At 40.8% G+C, this 17875-nt stretch overlaps 1 protein-coding gene across 14 annotated transcripts in view; it reads right to left on the reverse strand.

Annotated features, from left to right (window-relative positions):
- The window catches only part of METTL8 (methyltransferase like 8), a 186677-nt gene that overhangs the window by 82557 nt on the left and 86245 nt on the right, over positions 1 to 17875 (reverse strand). For 6 of the 14 annotated variants that reach the window (XR_002516416.2, XR_004176552.1, XR_002516415.2 and 3 more), the window contains exons 6-10: positions 13261 to 13324; positions 12312 to 12451; positions 6670 to 6776; positions 6465 to 6530; positions 4749 to 5065 (exon numbers count right to left, since the gene is read on the reverse strand). Coding sequence is in view for 7 of the 14 variants with exons in the window: in XM_003907595.3 (XP_003907644.1) it covers positions 4875 to 5065; positions 6465 to 6530; positions 6670 to 6776; positions 12312 to 12451; positions 13261 to 13324 (568 nt within the window). In the remaining 7 variants the exon portion in view is untranslated. Of the gene's footprint in view, positions 1 to 4577; positions 5066 to 6464; positions 6531 to 6669; positions 6777 to 8715; positions 8832 to 12311; positions 12452 to 13260; positions 13325 to 17875 lie in introns of those variants that run through there. The other 8 variants (XM_003907595.3, XM_009182429.4, XM_017946651.3 and 5 more) reach the window with 5 other exon arrangements.

Below are 17875 nucleotides of genomic sequence, written 5' to 3' on the forward strand. Positions count from 1 at the left end.
CAGGGATGTGTTCACAATTTGGAGACAAAGCATATGGAACCGAGAGAGGCAAAGCAAATAAGTTCTCAGAAGTCAATGTTAAATGGGTGTTTCAATACAGGCAAATGTGTCATACCGAATGCAAAACTTTTAATAATAGAAACTGTTATCTTAACTTTCTCACAACCTTTGGAAATAGTTCCTCATGTGTGAGAATTTTTACATTTGGACGATGCTCAAAAGTGAATTTTTAGAAATGGAGAAAAAAAATGAAGGGTGCATTTAAACAATATATTCCATTGTTTCTGTACTGTAAGAAGATGAAATAATACACCTTTTACTGCTGGAAAGAAAATGGTCCGTTTGAAATTCAGCTCTCTCAGAAGATGAATTTTTCAGTATCAAACTCTGCCTAACCAACTGCTGTCCTAGCTTTATGGATGTGAGGGGTAAATTAGAATTTCATGCAGTTATCAAATATTTTAAACTAATACCAAGCAGTTACATTTGCAACACTTCATGATTTCTTAACATCTATAGACAAAATTCCAAATAGGTCTTTCCCTTTTCTTTCTGTGCCAAAATCTACACTTCCGTCTAGCAGCAAACCCTGAGAAGGAAGCTGTAGGTAGGTTAAGAGAGAGAAAGACTGACCAGGCAAGCAGAAGACACTGGTGGAAATGGCCCTGCTGCGCAGCCATGTGGAATAGGAAGGCTATGCTGGACAGAGCCCAAAAGAGACCAGTTTGTGTCTCACAGTCCAAATTTGGTTGATGTATTTTTGAAGCTTCTAAAGGTTAACTCACATGCTGTAATACATTATAGAAAGACACGAAGCTGAATTTTACTGTGCCAGTCAAGAGGCTGGCTTGAATCCGCTATTTAGAACTGAGAGAGACAGTACAATTTACATGTGTGAGAATGTGAGAATAATTTTACCTTCTGTTGTTTTTAAAACCACCTTGGGCCATGATTTTTAAATGGAGACACAAGGAGATCTGCTGGGGTTCCCATAGCAACATTAACTTATCTAAACTACCCTTATTGTATGTAATACTTTCATGACTAGTTTGGCTTGTTAATGTACACTTTGATTATGAAATACAACTGAGTTAAGAGTCTTGGGCAAATTTTAACATTTATATTTACTGACTTATCCATGTTTCAACAGAAAGCTTGATAACTGTACTTTTGCGGACTTGCCATCAAGGCAAGTTTGTGGAAAAACCTTTATGTGCTCTTCTTTGCCATTGATCTCTGACCTCACTCCATTCCATTCTATAGACAACTCCTCAACCTCTCTCAATACATTTATAAGACACCATGTCTAGGATAAAGCAAAAACAAACTGATCTCAGATGGCTCCAGTTCAGAGACGAGAAGTCAATATACCTGCTATTCTAGGTTATCAACAAGATGACCCCCTCCCCGTCTTTTCTACCTATTCCTCATCATTAATATCCCACACCACACTTGTTTTCTCACCATCTGCTGAGAACGTAGACTCAAGAACTAGCCTAAGACCTACCTCCCTCAAGAAACCTGATTCTTTTCCATTCTTTTTCAGAGCTGATCTCTCTCTCTCTCTCTCTGGAACCACTATTACTACCGCTACCACTGCTATAGGATGTGTTGGGTGTGACTGGACAGCATCCCTCCCCTGTTTTTTTTTTTTTTTGATAGCAGTGTCTTCATTTTCCTTTGAAGAACTTTCTTCCATTCCAGGAAGTGAAATTTCCTTCCATTCCAGGTTGGAGTGCAGTGGTGCAATCTCAGCTCACTGCAACCTCTGCCTCCCAGGCTCAAAAGATCCTCCCACCTCAGCCTCCTGAGTAGCTGGGACCACAGGTGCGTGCCACTATCCCTGGCTAATTTTTGTATTTTTGGTAGAGACAGGGTTTTCGTCATGTTGCCCATTCTGGTGGCACCATCAATTAAGCTGCCTTGCCCCAGCCTGTTAAGAGATGAACCAATGACTAAAGCTGGACCAATGATATTCTTCTAGAAAATTGGATTTTAAGTGAATTCAGAAAGAAAAAACAGTTGGAATTGAATTATTCCAATGATGGTTCTTTCAAGAGAGTATTCATTTCTTCTAGGTTCTGTGATTCATAATCAAAGTCTGCTGTAAGTTCCCTATTTGAGTATTTGTTTGTATATTGTCTTAGATCATGATTTATAGGTTTGGGATATACACATTTTGTCTTGCCAGCTGGACTCTACTTATGTTCCCTGAAGAGCATAAACAAGGCTGGGTCTTTATTGTTTGTATTATTGCATAGAATTCAGCACTCAATATGTAAGTAGTCAATAAATATTATGTAATGAGTACGAGACCAATCTTAAAAACTTCATTTCTACAAAATGTGATTTGCAAGTCAACTTATGTCCTTTTTGAAGCAAGGGAGTAAATAAATTTTTTTTTTTTTGAGACGGAGTCTTGCACTGTCACCCAGGCTGGAGTGCAGTGGTGTGATTGATCTCGGCTCACTGCAACCTCTGCTTCCCGGGTTCAAGTGATTCTCCTGCCTCAGCCTGCCAAGTAGCTGGGATTATAGGTGCCCATCACCACACCTGACTAATTTTTTTTTGTATTTTCAGTAGAGATGGGGTTTTTCAGTGTTGGTCAGGCTGGTTTTGAACTCCTGACCTCGTGATCCGCCTCCTTGGCCTCCCAAAGTGCTGGGATTACAGGCTTGAGTGACTGCGCCTGGCCCTCAAGGGGATAAATACATTTTTAACTGCCACAATTTAAGAATTTTCTTGGGTATGACAGTTGTCTTAAACAGAGCTTACCACTGATACCAGAAAGGGTCTGGATTCAGCCGCCAAGAGAGGATTCTTGGATCTTGTGCAAGAAAGAATTGAGTCCATACAGTAAAGTGAAAACAAGTTTATCAAGAAAGTAAAGAATAGTGGCTCAAGCCTGTAATCCCAGCACTTTGGGAGGCCGAGACCATCCTGGCTAACACGGTGAAAAGCCGTCTCTACTAAAAAATACAAAAAACTAGCCCGGCGAGGTGGCAGGCCCCTGTAGTCCCAGCTACTCGGGAGGCTGAGGCAGGAGAATGGCGTGAACCCGGGAGGCGGAGCTTGCAGTGAGCTGAGATCCGGCCACTGCACTCCAGCCTGGGCGACAGAGCCAGACTCTGTCTCAGAAAAAAAAAAAAAAAAAAAAAGTAAAGAATAGGCCAGGTATGGTGGCTCACATCTGTAATCCCAGCACTTTGGGAGGCCAAGGCAGGCAGATCATGAGGTCAGGAGATTGAGACCATCCTGGCTAACATGGTGAAACCCCGTCTCTACTAAAAATACAAAAAAAAAATTAGCCGGGCATGGTGGTGGGCGCCTGTAGTCCCAGCTACTCAGGAGGCTGAGGCAGAAGAATGGCGTGAACCCAGGAGGCAGAGCTGGCAGTGAGCTGAGATCATGTCACGGCACTCCAGCCTGGGTGCCAGAGCGAGACTCCATCTCAAAAAAAAAAAAAGAAAAAGAAAAAGAAAAAAAGTAAAGCATGGCTACTCCATAGGCAGAGCAGCCCCAAGGGCTACTGGTTGCCCATTTTTATGGTTATTTCTTGATTATATGCTAAACAAGGGATGGATTATTCAGGCCTCCCCTTTGTAGACCATATAGGTAACTTCCTGATGTTGCCATGACATTTGTAAACTGTCATGGCACTGGTGGGAGTGTAGCAGTGAGGATAGCCAGAGGACACTCTCATTGCCATCTTGGTTTTGGTGGCATTTGGCCGGCTTCTTCACTGCAACCTGTTTTATCAGCAAGGTCTGCATGACCTGTATCTTGTATTGACTTCCTATCTCATCCTGTGACTAAGAATGCATTAACCTCCTGGGATTGCAGCCCAGTAGGTCTCAGCCTCATTTTACACAGTCCCTATTCAAGATGAAGTTGCTCTGGTCAAAAGCCCCTGATACAAGAGCTTGTCAGCTTACATATCTTTTTTTTTTTTAATTTTGAGATGAGGTCTTACCCTGTCATTCAGTTTGGAGTGCAGTGGTACGATCTCAGCTCACTGCAACCTCTGCCTCCCAGGCTCAAGCGATCATCCCACATCAGTCTCCCGAGTAGCTGGGACTACAGGTATGTGCCACCATGCCTGGCTAATTTTTGTATTTTTGGTAGAGACAGGGTTTCGCCATGTCCAGGCTGGTCTCGAACTCCTGACCTGAAGCGATCTGCCTGCCTCAATCTCCCAAAGTGCTGGGATTACAGGTGTGAGCCACTGCACCTGGCCTAACAACATGTATATCTAAGAATAGCCTGAAAATAATGTTAGCATGGGCTATACTTCCCCAATTTTAGGAAAGGAAAGAGGAACTAAAATTCGATTTCAGGTGTCAGCCCCTGAATTAAAGAAAAAAAAAGTGGGAGAAAATAGACAACAACAAGACAAAAAATAATACACTTTGACTTTGGGCTTGTTGTAGCTTTCCCTGGAAACAAGGTGTGCTTTCTCTCTGCAATCAGATGACAATGGGAAGAGTCAGACTGTGTTTGGGAACTGGTTTTCTAAGCCCAAACAAATAAACAATTTTTTTTACTTGCAAAAAATGTCAAGTTACGAGTTCTCAAAATTACCTGACATAATACTAATTTAATTGAATGCTTATAAAATTCAAGAAATAAGCAAAATGGTTAGATGTAATAAATTCAAACAAGCTCGGCATATCAAGTTTTCAAAGCACAGAAAAAGGCACACTGTGCCAAACCACTTACATGTGCTTAAAATGTACAAAGGAGCTCACCTATGACAAAACAGCAGGAAACACAAATTCTCTTCTTTTTTTCTCATTGTCTTTTGAGAAACGAAAGACTTATAGTAGTCCTTGAATAGCAGTCCTCTGGCTTTGTACCTTAATATGTTACAAAGTTCAGTCTTGAGAAAGGAGTGTAGATACCATATTGGAGCTATTCTGAGTCTGGTGCAATGGTTTCTGGAATTTGCCTTGAACCCACACTCGGTGCATTTTCACTTGTTTTTTCCTATTAACTTGTAAGCGGTGATCAACCAGATTTTGCTTTTCATCTAAACTGGCTTTGCAAAACATACTGTGGACTTCCCCTGTGAGACAAAAATGGCAATAAAAGATATGACATGTGACTAGGGATGGGGGAGGTAAGGAATAGAACATTGATGGAGTAACTGACCATCTAAATTTCATTTATACAAGAAACACTCTTTAGAACAATTTGGTGAAGGAAACCTATGAAACCAAGCGAGTTTCTTCTACTTCACAAAAATACACCATGCATATAAAAATACACCTGTTTACAGACTGCCACGGCAGACATCAACAGATATATAAAACTATTGGTGGCAGCTTTCAATATTTTGAAAGGTGCTCCCTTTCTGAGTTTTTGTTGGTTTACAAAAACCCAAAATGGCAGATTATAAAAGTACTCACATAAATTTGGGAAAATCCTTGAATGCAGCATTTACTTGGTACTGTCAGAAATGCATTTTTAAAAATGAGAAATTCGTTGGGCATAGTGGCTCATGCCTGTAATCCCAGCACTTTCGGAGGCTGAAGCAGGCAAATCACCTGAGGTCAGGAGTTTGAGACCACCCTGGTGAAACCCCATCTCTAATAAAAATACAAAAATTACCTAGGTATGGAGGTGGGTGCCTGTAATCCCAGCTACTTGGGAGGCTGAGGTGGGAGAATCGTTTGAACTGGAGAGGTGGAGACTGCAGTGAGCTGAGATTGTGCCACTGCACTCCAGCCTAGGCAACAGAGGGAGACTCTATCTCAAAAAAAAAAAAAAGAGAAATTAGCTAAAGATGAGTAATTTTCCTTCTTTCTATTTTGAAAATGTACTGTTTTTTTAGACATAAGGTTCATTCTGCTGCCCAGGCTGGAGCACAGTGGTCCAATCATACCTCACTGTAGCCTCATCTGCCCTGGCTCAAGTGATCCTCCCACCTTAGCCTCCCAAGTAGCTGGGACTACAGGTATGCACCACCAGCCCGGCTAATTTAAAAAAATTTGTTTTGTAGAGACAGAGTCTCGTCTAGGCTGGTCTCAAATTCCTGGCTTCAAGCAATCTTCTCACTTTCACCTCCCAAAGTGATGGAATTACAGGTGAGCACCCCTGTGATGGGCCAAGATAAGTAATTTTCTATAAACTTATCAAATGTCCTCCTCTGGTTGTGGTATATCATCAATTTTTTTCATATCTAGGCTAACAATATCTCCAAAATGGAACAGCCTTCACCTTCATCTGGGTATGAGGGTAAAACAAGAGCCTCTTTAAAGCAGTTTCAACTGGAAAAAGATTAAAAAATAAACGGCCATTTTCAACCTTTTATGTAGACCACTTATAAGCATCAAAGTATGAAGACATCTAATGCTTAATCAATGATAGAAGCCTCAGTTTTATAGCTTCTGAGCTATAATCTATGAGATAATAACTAACAAGAACAATTATGACCAATCATTTCCTCTTGTAGATTAGCATACCTTTTGTAAAGAAATATGCTCTGGTACCATCTCCTCGAACATAAAAATTTTCAGATAAACAACGTCCTGAAAAAAATTGTGAAAAGAGAGACTTTTAAGGGTATTCCTTAAAAAAAAGAAACAACAACTAAATACTTTGATGTGAAATATAATCAAGGCATCTTTAGAACACTTAAAAATAACCTCAAACTGAATATACTATTACCCTTTTTAAAACGAAGCTGAGTCTTATCATATCTTCCATAGTCTCGAAATAACAGCATTCCCCCAGGTTTCAGTAACTTGGACAATCGGTTTACAACACCTTGCATCCTTTGAAAACAAAGTATTAAAAAGATACCCAGTTTGTGGAAATCTTGTTTTATATGCTAGCTTTAACTTTGTTGAAGACAAAATAAGAAAAGCTTGATAAGGCCAAAGAAATCTAAACCATAAACGTAAGGCTAACAAAAATAAAAATATTTTGTAAAGAAGGAAAAAAGAATACCAACTTGCTAAATGACTAGATTCAAAAGTCCTAGAGTATCAAGAAATCACCCAAATGGCCAGAGTGGTAACTTCACAGAGCTTGATGTATGATGTCAAAGCTAAACTTCAAAACCACAGATGTTTCCTGGTACTTACAGAAAATGAAGGTAGTTCTGAGACAGATAAAAACTGAGTGTGCTTCATTTGTCTTGCAAGATAAAAAATATGACAAAGCCATCCCAAGTTGTACATATCTAAAGAGGGAATATCTTTCCTCTAAAATGAGCTCATTCTCCTTTTGACTTCTTTATTTAGTTCAGAGGTACCACCATCATTCACCTCATGAAGAGAAATTATTTTTCTTCCACTATCCTCTCCATTGGCCATAAAATTCTATGTCCTCTTTAATTTTTATTTTTAATGACATCTTTGATATTTCCTGTCTTTTTTGTTTCCCATTGGTACTCCCTTAGTACCAACCTCTATATCCTGAGGCCTGGAAACAAATCTGCTTCCTAACACGCTGTATTATTCTCCCTGTCAATCCTTCCTGCATGTTATCGATGAATAATTCTGTTTAAAATAATTTTGTCAAATCATCTCCTTGCTCAAAAACTTTCATGATTTTAATCCATAGGATAAAATTTTAGTATCTTAGTTGAGCTCTTAAGATCTCCTACTACTGACCCCAATTAATCTTTCCAACAGTTTTCCAATCTGAAGCAGCTCCCCTAGCCAAACTGTCATGCTTGGCCCTGAGCAGCCTCTGCCTTTGCTCACATGGTTTTTCCTCAAAGAATTCTCTCCTCCTGTCTGCCTATTTAAATTTTATTCACATTCCAAGCCTAGTTCAACATCAGGGAGCCTTTGCTTTTCTCCTTTACTGTTTATTCTACTTATCTGGCTTTCAGTCAAATGTAATCCCTTATAGCTGCTCTTAATTTAGTGTTTTTTGCTAAGTGTTCATGGCTTTATATGTGATTATGGGCCAGGGATGGCATAGATTTCAGATCTCATATTCATTCTGAGTGATGGCATTGGCTGCCTACAGAGCTCTGAGAAGGACTCATAAAGCTCATTGGGAGTTACAGAGTACAAAATCGATTATCAATGTCTGCCATGGGCAGAGAATGGTAAATGCAAGCTTGTGTGCTAAGTCCTTGTTGTCTCTGCCTTATCTAAGCTACTTAAAGCTGCTGAGGTTTTCTTATTTGAAAAAAATGAAAAGTTTGAATCAGATAATCTGTAAATTCCTTTCAATTAAAACATTGTTCAGTGGAATAGTGAGGTAAAACTCAGATTATGTCATATTACGAAGGAAGCAGATACTGAGAAAATGAAAGCAACTATAAAATAAGAGAGAAGTAGGACAGAAGGAGGTGGCATGATTAGGTGAAAAGCCCTTTTTAAAGAACTAGAACATAAGGACATAAAAGAAAAAAAGAAACGTATTTTTTGTTTATTTTATTACAGGTTATTTTCACACTGTGCTTATATCGTAGGCTTTGCCAATGAAGGAAAATCATATCTAAACCTTAAAATATTCACTTTCAGGATAAATATTTTATGTACATAGCAAAATCTTTCTGTAATTGTTAGTAAAACAAGCATGAAACTAAAATGCAGAAAAATAAACAAACACTTTAAAATGTAGCCGCCTCCTCCTGCACATCCTTTCCTCTCAGCTATCCTTTAATGTCTGGGGTTGAGGATAAAGGTAAGGAAGGGGAGCTACTTTTCTTGATAATCTCATCTTGGTTCATAGTGCAGCTCCCGAGACAATTCCTGAGAACTGCAGGTGGGGGTGGGCTGGGGGTGAGATGGACAAGACAGGAATGGTATGAAGCCCCTTTTCTTTCTTCACCCTACTTGGGCCAACTCTGCTGTCTTCACTTATCTCTGGATAGAGGGAGAGGAAAAGGAAAAGAAGAGACAAAAAATGTATAGACTGCCTGCTTTATGCTTGGCTCTGTAATATTTTATTTTATTTTATTTTATCTATTTTTTTTGAGACAGAGTCTCACTCTGTCGCCCAGGCTGGAGTGCAGTGGCTGTGATCTCGGCTCACTGCAAGCTCCGCCTCCTGGGTTCACGCCATTCTCCTGCCTCAGCCTCCCGAGTAGCTGGGATTACAGGTGCCTGCCACCACGCCCGGCTAATTTTTTGTATCTTTAGTAGAGACAGGGTTTCACCATGTTAGCTAGGATGGTCTCGATCTCCTGACCTTGTGATCTGCCTGCCTCAGCCTCCCAAAGTGCTGGGATTAGACGTGTGAACCACCGCGCCCGGCCAGCTCTGTAATATTGTGTACTTCCATTTCAGTGACAAGAAGGACAACTCACTCTTCTTTTGTAGCCACCTACAATTTATTCCCATTTAAGCTGGGTCCTCCAGACTCAGGATCTAGCCAAATTGCTTGCCACTTACTTGTGCCTGAATTTTCCAAGCTACCAAGATGCTACTTTTCTAGAACTTTTCTGGGGTTGAATCTACTACTATAGTCCTAAGTGACACTATAGACATTGCCTTGCCTTTAGTTTTTTCTTTTTTTGAGACAGGGTCTTACTCACTGTCACCCAGGCTAGAGTACAGTGGCGTGATCTTGGCTCACTGCAACCTCCATCTCCCAGGTTCCAGCGATTCTCCTGCCTCAGCCTCCAGAGTAGCTGGGATCAAAGGCGTGTGGTACCACGCCCAGCTAATTTTTGTATTTTTATTATTTATTTATTTTTTTGAGATGGAGTCTCACTCTGTCTTGCCCAAGGCTGGAATACAGTGGCACGATCTCTGCACAGTGCAGTCTCTGCCTTCCAGTTTCAAGCAATTCTCCTGTCTCAGCCTCGCGAGTAGCTGGGACTACAGGTGTGTGCCACCACACCCGGCTAATTTTGTATTTTTGGTAGAGACGGGGTTTCACTATGTTGGCCAGGCTGGTCTTGAATTCCTGACCTCAGGTGATCCACCTGCCTTGGCCTCCCAAAAGTACTGGGATTACAGGCGTAAGCCACGGCACCCAGCCTTTTATTTTTTTTTTTGAGACAAGGTCTTGCTTTGTTGCCCAGGCTGGAGTGCAGTGGTGCAATCTTGGCACACTGCAACCTTCACCTCCTGGGTTCAAACGACCCTTCTGCCTCAGCCTCCCCAGTAGCTAGGATCACAGGCCTGTGCCACCACAACCAGCTAATTTTTCTATTTTTAGTAGAGATGGGGGTTTCACCATGTTGGCCAGGCTGGTCTTGGACTCCTGGCCTCAAGTGATCCTCCAGCCTCGGCCTCCCAAAGTGTTGGGATTACAAGTGTGAGCCACTGCTCCTGGCCTGCCTTGCCTTTTTTTTTTTTTTTTTTTGAGATGGAGTCTTGCTCTGTTGCCCGGGCCAGTGTGCAGTGGCGTCATCTCGGTTCACTGCAACCTCTGCCTCCCAAGTTCACGCCATTCTCCTGCCTCAGTCTCCCGAGTAGCTGGGACTACAGGCACCCACCACCATGCCCGGCTAATTTTTAAAAATATTTTTAGTAGAGATGGGGTTTCACTGTGGTAGCCAGGATGGTCTCCATCTCCTGACCTCGTGATCTGCTCACCTCGGCCTCCCAGAGTGCTGGGATTACAGGGGTGAGCCACCGTGCTTGGCCCGGCCTGCCTTGCCTTTTAAAAAAATTTACTATTGTCCCTTTTCTATTCATTCACCTTATTTTTAGATCATTTCTATGTAGGTAAGACAGTGGTCACTGTCATGATACATCTAAATTCATTTTATAATAAATAGAATGAAATGCTATATGATAGACACAATCTTCCCAAGGCATCTGCTTTCTCTTCTCTTTTTTTTTTTGAGACAGAGTTTCACTCTCGTTGCCTAGACTAAAGTGCAATGGCACAGTCTCAGCTCACTGCAACCTCCACCTCCTGAGTTCAAGCAATTCTCCTGCCTCAGCCTCCCAAGTAGCTGGGATTACAGGCACCCACCACCATGCCTGGCTAATTTTTATATTTTTCAGTAAAGACGATGTTTCACCATGTTGACCAGGCTAGTCTGGAACTCCTGACCTCAGGTGATCCACCCACCTCAGCCTCCCAAAGTGCTGGGATTATAGGCGTGAACCACCGCACCCGGCCTTTCTCTTCTCTTTAACATTCAATTCAAATCACGAGAAAATACATTATCTGAACTAATTTCAAATAGTCTTTTTGTGGCTATGTGTAGAATTTAAATGTTTCTTGTTATGGGTATCAAATGGGAAATCTTGTTCTCTATCCGCCTCCTCCATCCTTTTAACTGTTCATATGAGGATATCAAACACATAGATGACATCTTTCTATTAGTACCTGAACAATGCCTACAGTCTAAACAGATTAGCAGAAAGAAATAGGTTATAGAAACTGGGAGGAAACAGTAGCTTCATAAAACCTGACATACCTCACTAGGTGCTAATGTATCTTATTTCAGATTTATTTGGAAATGGAATTTATTCTTCTACAAGTAATCAAAGTGCTCACTTCTCAATGGGAAGTAAAAGAATTATAAAGGTCCTAGTGGCCTTTTAATTGCAAAGAAATAAGCACATGGTGACTCAGTTTCTATGGAAAAAGGTCATCATACTCATCAAACAAAAAGTGGTTGACGCCAAGGCTGTATCTCCTACCAGGAAACTATGAGAACCCAATGTTAAGAAACCTTATGAAAGCACAGACCTGATACTTACCCTTTAATACATAGAAGGTGGCAAGATTTAAGAAAGGTAATCATTTTAATTGCTGGTAATATCTCTTTATGTTTTCTCTCTGGAGAAAAGCTATGTTTATAGTTTTAAAACACTGTATGAAACTTTAAGTCATAAATATTTAAATGATGGCATCAGGCTAACCTTAGATCATAAAGGTCCAAGGATAATCTGGCAAATCTTAATAACTCCTAATTCCCTAGTGTGCTTCTTTAGAACAAAATTTTTAAAGCCCATCAACAGGCCTGTGTGAAGCCAAACAGATCCCAAGCCCACCTCTTCATGAACATTCAGGAAGACACTACACTAAAGATGTTTGTTTCTGATCGCCAAGTACAATTTCCCTCTTGGGAGTCTATTAGATTGTTCTGAATTTGTAATTTCCTTGAAGCACTGTCACTTTTAATAGGTATGTGTCTTGCCAGAATATGCTCACTTCATTCTGACAGTGACAGAAAGCTCATTAATGAAGTAGTCTGACCAGTTTCTGTCTAAAAGTACGAAGAAAGGAAAAACTGCCATTAAAAGGCTGCATATTATACATAATGTCGCTCACTAAATAATAAATTCAAAAATTGTCATTTTTGCTTTGATAGTTCTGAAAACCACTACTGATAAAGGAGCTTTACACATCTGCTTTGCCCTTTCGTCTTCATTTACCTGTCAGGATGAATAGAAGAGAGCACAAAGACAAGGAGAATGACATCCAGGATCCCATCTGGAAAAGGGTAAGGTAAGCCATCATCACATACATCATGAACAAAGGCAAAACACTGGGCTGCTCTGTAGGACGAGTGTGACTGTCATGATAAAGGAACAGAAAGCAAAAAGAGGACTTAGTAGACTTCCGGGAATTTTTTTTTTTTTTTTTAATAAAAAGGTCAAAATTTTAACCTTTTCTCCCAAAAGCCTTTCCTCTGTCAATCTGAACACTTTTTTCCAATTCAGTATTGTTAGCTTATTTCCAGCTGCCCTAAAAAAATTAAGGCTAGCTCTTGGCCTTGATAACAAATATCCTTCGCAATCCCTTTTTAACTTTAAAAGTAGAGGAGGGTATTCTGAGTTAGTAGATAGTATTATTAGAGGTCTGCTCTGGGTTGCTGTTTCTGAACTTAAAGAGGTTCTGCTTGGACTACAATTATTCATGGGCAGGTATACATTCTAAATTTTGTAGGTCAGTACCCTTTCTGGTCATTTCTTATGTGCTGTTGGCCTTTCTTTCTTTCTTTTTTTTTTTTTTTTGAGACAGATTCTTTCTCTGTCACCAGGCTGGAGTGCAATGGTGTGATCTTGGCTCACTGCAACCTCTGCCTCCCGGGTTCAAGCCATTCTCCTGCCTCAGCCTCCCGAATAGCTGTGACTACAGGCACGTGCCACCACACCCAGCTAATTTTTTTATTTTTAGTAGAGATGGGTTTCACCATGTTGGCCAGCCTGGTCTCGAACTCCTGACCTCAGGTGATCTGCCCACCTCGGCCTCCCAAAGTGCTGAGATTACAGGCGTGAGCCACCACGCCCCACCTCTAGTGATCTTAAAATCAAAACAACTTTTATTTTTCTGGGGTAATACCTTAGGCATCAGTTGGTATGATTCCTGGGAGTAGCATACCTTTATGAGCTCCACAGCTCCAGAAGCAAAATCACAACAATACAGAAAGGACTCTGGAGAGTTCCTATGAAGATGGAAGAAATATTTATTTATTTTTTTGGAGACAAGGTCTTGCTCTGTTCCCCAGGTTGGAGTACAGTAACGCGACCATAGCTCACTATAACCTTGAGCTCTTGGGCTCTAGCGATCGTCCTTCCTCAGCCTCCTGAGTAGCTAGGACTACAGATGTGCCTTACCATGCCCAGCTAATTTTAGATTTTTTTGTAGAGATGGGGTCTCACCATGTTGCCCAGGCTGGTCTTGAACTATTGTTCTCAAATGATCCTCCTGCCTCAGTCTCTCAAACTGTCAGGATCATAGGTGTGAGCCCCTGTGCTCGGCCAGAAGAAATATTTATATCTGGAGTCCAGAAATGCTCAAACTAGAGAAGAAAGGAAACTGTAGGTCTGACTCGTTAATAAGTATTTCCACCCCCACCCCTCAGCTTTTTTTTGAGACAGGGTCTCGCTCTGTCACCCAGGCTGGAGCACAGTGGCACAATCACAGGTCACTGCAGCCTCGACCTCTGGGGCTCAAGTGATTCTCCCGCCTCATCCTCCTGAGTAGCTGGAACTACAGATACATGCCACTGTGCCTGGCCAATAGGCGATATGATTTTTAATTGGCCTCTTCTTAACTTAAATATGTTCTGTTTGGCCTTTATTTGAAATTCAGTAATGATGGCTGGTTCATGGTTACTAAGGCAGTCATATACTCTGAAATTTGTAGGCCAGTACTCCTCCTGATTATACTGTGTATGCTGGTATCAAATAATCATTGCATCATGTTGCTTAGTACCATGTCTGAACTACAGAAAGAGTTCAGCATGTCATTAAACAGTAAGGATGGTCCTGGCTCTCATGGGTTTTCTAGTCTAGTTGGCAACATAATTGGTTTTATACAACTTCTACAGGGGTGTGGAGAGGGCCAGCACCCTGAGGTATAAGTCTTAAAATTTCTGAAGGAGGAGGTTAATATCGTTAAGTGACAAGAAGGGGAAATGGTTGAAGAGTTTAGAAGTGGGAGTCACATGCAGGGATGAGAAGCAGCACTAATCCTGAGAGCCCAAACTGGTATATGGCAGGATAAAAAGGTGGGCCTTGAAGCATATCATTAAGACTTCTAATCTGACTCAAGAAGCATTCCAAGCAAGGCGAACTTCTAAATAAATATGGAATACAAGCCCAAATATGCATTTAGCAAAATCTGACCCAGGCTCAGGTTATACTCTTTTTTATATTTTTGAGATGAAGTTTCGCTCTTGTTGCCCAGGCTGGAGTGCAATGGCACGATCTCGGCTCACTGCAGTCTCTGCCTCCTGGGTTCAAGCAATTCTCCTGCCTCGCCTCCCAAGTAGCTGAGATTACAGGCATGCACTACCACAGCCGGCTAATTTTGTATTTTTAGTAGAGATGGGGTTTCACCATGTTGGTAAGGCTGGTCTTAAACTCCTGACCTCAGGTGATCCACCCACCTCGGACTCCCAAAGTGCTGGGATTACAGGAGTGAGCCACTGTGCCTGGCCTCAGATTATATTCTTAAAGGCAACTCATTGATGAATAACTATGTTAACATATAATTCACTCATTCTATGGCACTAGGGATTTGCGTTCAATTTAAGATCTATCCAAATAAGTTAAAGTATGATGAATAGGATTTGTTTATGAAAAGCTAACCAGTACTGAATCAAAGTTAAAACTTGTACTGCTTGGTCTTTTCTCATCTGTCAAACATAAAAATAGCACTTTACTTCTACATGTTCCCCTGTTGTTTCCTATGAAATCCATATAATTGTGACTTGTAATTTGCTGGGTGGTTTGAAATATATTTGAAATGTTCTCAGCAAACACTCAGATACATGTAGCACTATGTGGCTAAAGGTTAAGGGCAAGGGCTTTGGAACCAGACTGCCTAAGGTTTGATTCTCAGCTTTACTACTTAGTTGCGTAACCTTGGGCTAGTTGCTTAATCTCTTCTTTAATTCAGTTCCCTCATCTTTAAAAAAGAGATAAACATGGCATCTAAGATGGTTGTTTGAAGTGAATGGATTCTTATAGCTAAAGTTTCCAGAAAGGTGTCTGACTCAGAGTAAGCACTCAATAAATGTTAGTCATTATTATAATTGTTGTTGCTATTATTATCGTCACTATTATTATTAAAGGAGATTGCTTTTGCCTTCCAGGAACTTAAACACTAACATAGTCCTCTAAAACAAAACAAAACAAAACAAAACCCAAAAAACTTCCATATAGCTCAAAATGCTTTTCTGGACACTGGTATGTCTAGCTCATTATAAAAGGTCTGCAGTCTACCTGTGGGCAGTAAAAAACTGAATACCCATAAGATATAGAACAGTCTAGGAGCTAAAGGAAAGCATGTGCCATTTGCCATGTGTCCTGCCAGGGTGGCAGCATGACCTCTGAGATGGAATTCCCACTGCATCAGCAGCCCAGGTTGATGTCTTGTGACCACTCAATGACTTCCCAGAACCTTTCTGTAAAATCAGCTGACTACCTTGGCCCTTCTCCCAGCAAACAGGTGTAAATATCACTACTACCACCACACCACCAAGGACTCTCTTGGCAGGGGTTTATGAATTAAATGATCCTTGGAGAATGATACGACCTCTTCATTTTAGAGGTCTAATTATGGTAAAATATTCTGAAAATGTAAAACATTAATCCTATACTCTCTAAAAGTAGTAAAACATAATTTCTTAAGCAGAAAAAAAAAAGTCTAATCATTCCTTTGGAAGGCTAATCACTGGTTGCCTTTTAAAGATGAATTAATTATCTCAGGTTATTGAGCTACAGTAATTTCTAAAACACGGGTAAGAGGGAAAGAAAGACACAGCCAAGAAGAAAGAGTTAGGGAGTGAGGAACCAAGAGCTTGCAATTACAAGCTGAAGGGAGAAGCAGAGAGGTGAAAAATATAACTAGCAAGTGGGGGAATCAGAGATATTAATCAGGTAATATGTATTGAGCTCTAACTATGCTGTACTGTTAGGCAACCTGGGAAATCAGATTAGGATAAAATATGCCCTCTGCCTTAAGGAATATAAAAAGTGGTTGGAGAGACAAGGCATAAAGAAATGACATGCTAAATAATACCTTGAGATCAGTCATAAAGTAACACACAATCAACTGCCATTGTAGTGTATTTATGTGTATTATAAGCTCAGCGATCACTGGGGTAAAGGAATATGGCTATGTGACATAAGGAAATTGGAAATTGCAGCCCAGAAACTAGAAAAAGGAAAACAAAACTAACAAAAACACAAAGAGAAAGGACATTCAGAACTGTAAATTTACCAGCATCACACATGCCTGGCCACATTAGCTGGTTATTAAATAATAGTAGGGAATTACTCGCTATTCATTATGTTAGATTTACAACAATATTAGAGAGTATACTAAGTTTTGGGAGCTATATCCCAAATAATCAAAGACAAAGTGTCATGATGTTGGCATTATATTGGTAATTGTTGAATTGAGGTGGTGGGCATATGGAAATTCACTGTACTCTTCGCTTTTCTGAATGCTTTATTTTTTATTAAAAAAATTTTTTTTGAGACAGAGTCTCTTGCTCTGTCACTCAGGCTGGAGTGCAGTGGTGTGATCTCAGCTCACTGCAACCTCTGCCTTCCGGGTTCAAGCGATTCTCCTGTGTCAGCCTCCTGAGTAGCTAGGATTACAAGTGTGCACCACCATACTCAGCTAATTTTTGTAATTTTAGTAGAGACAGGGTTTCATCATGTTGGCCAGGCTGGTCTTGAACTCCTGACCTCAAGTGATCTGCCTGCCTTGTCCTCCCAAAGTGTTGGGATTACAGGTATGAGCCACCGCACCAGGCCCCAGATGCTTTTACATTTTCATAATAAAAAATTTAAAAGATCACATCATTTAAAAATATGCATAAAGACTGAAAGGAATTAAAACAAAAATTTTGTCATTGGCTATGTTAGGATGATGGGGATGATGAGTGATTCCCTCCCTCCCCTTTCCCTCTAATGGAAATGTTCTGCAACGTGCTAATGCTGATTTTATAATGGAAAAATAATGTGTAAACTTAAAAAAGAACAGAGCTTGGCAGACTGGCCATAGATAAAAGGTGTTTGAAGAGTTTTGTGTGTTCATCATGGAAAGAGTAAAAGACACAGGTGAAATGCTGAAGAGGAAGGGTGAGCCTGGAGCAAATCTCTGTCCCTGTAGTCAAACTCTGCTTTTTTTCTTTTTTTGTGAGACGAAGTCTTGCACTGTTGCCTGGGCTGGAGTACAGTGGTGCATCTCAGCTCACTGCAAGCTCCACCTCATGGGTTCAAGTGATTCTCCTGTCTCAGCTTCCCGAGTAGCTGGGATTACAGGTGCCCGCCACCACACCCAGCTAATTTTTTGTATTTTTAGTAGAGATGGGGTTTTACCATATTGGCCAGGCTGGTCTTGAACTCCTGACCTTTTGATTTGCCTGCCTCGGCCTCCCAAAGTGCTGGGATTACAGGCACGAGTCACTGCGCCCGGCTGCTTTTCTGAGTCTTAGGATGAGTTGCTGCTACCTCCAAATAATTTTAAGCCTAGA

This window comes from Papio anubis, chromosome 10 (genome assembly GCF_008728515.1).
Source record: "Papio anubis isolate 15944 chromosome 10, Panubis1.0, whole genome shotgun sequence".
NCBI classification, from domain to species: Eukaryota; Metazoa; Chordata; class Mammalia; order Primates; family Cercopithecidae; genus Papio; species Papio anubis.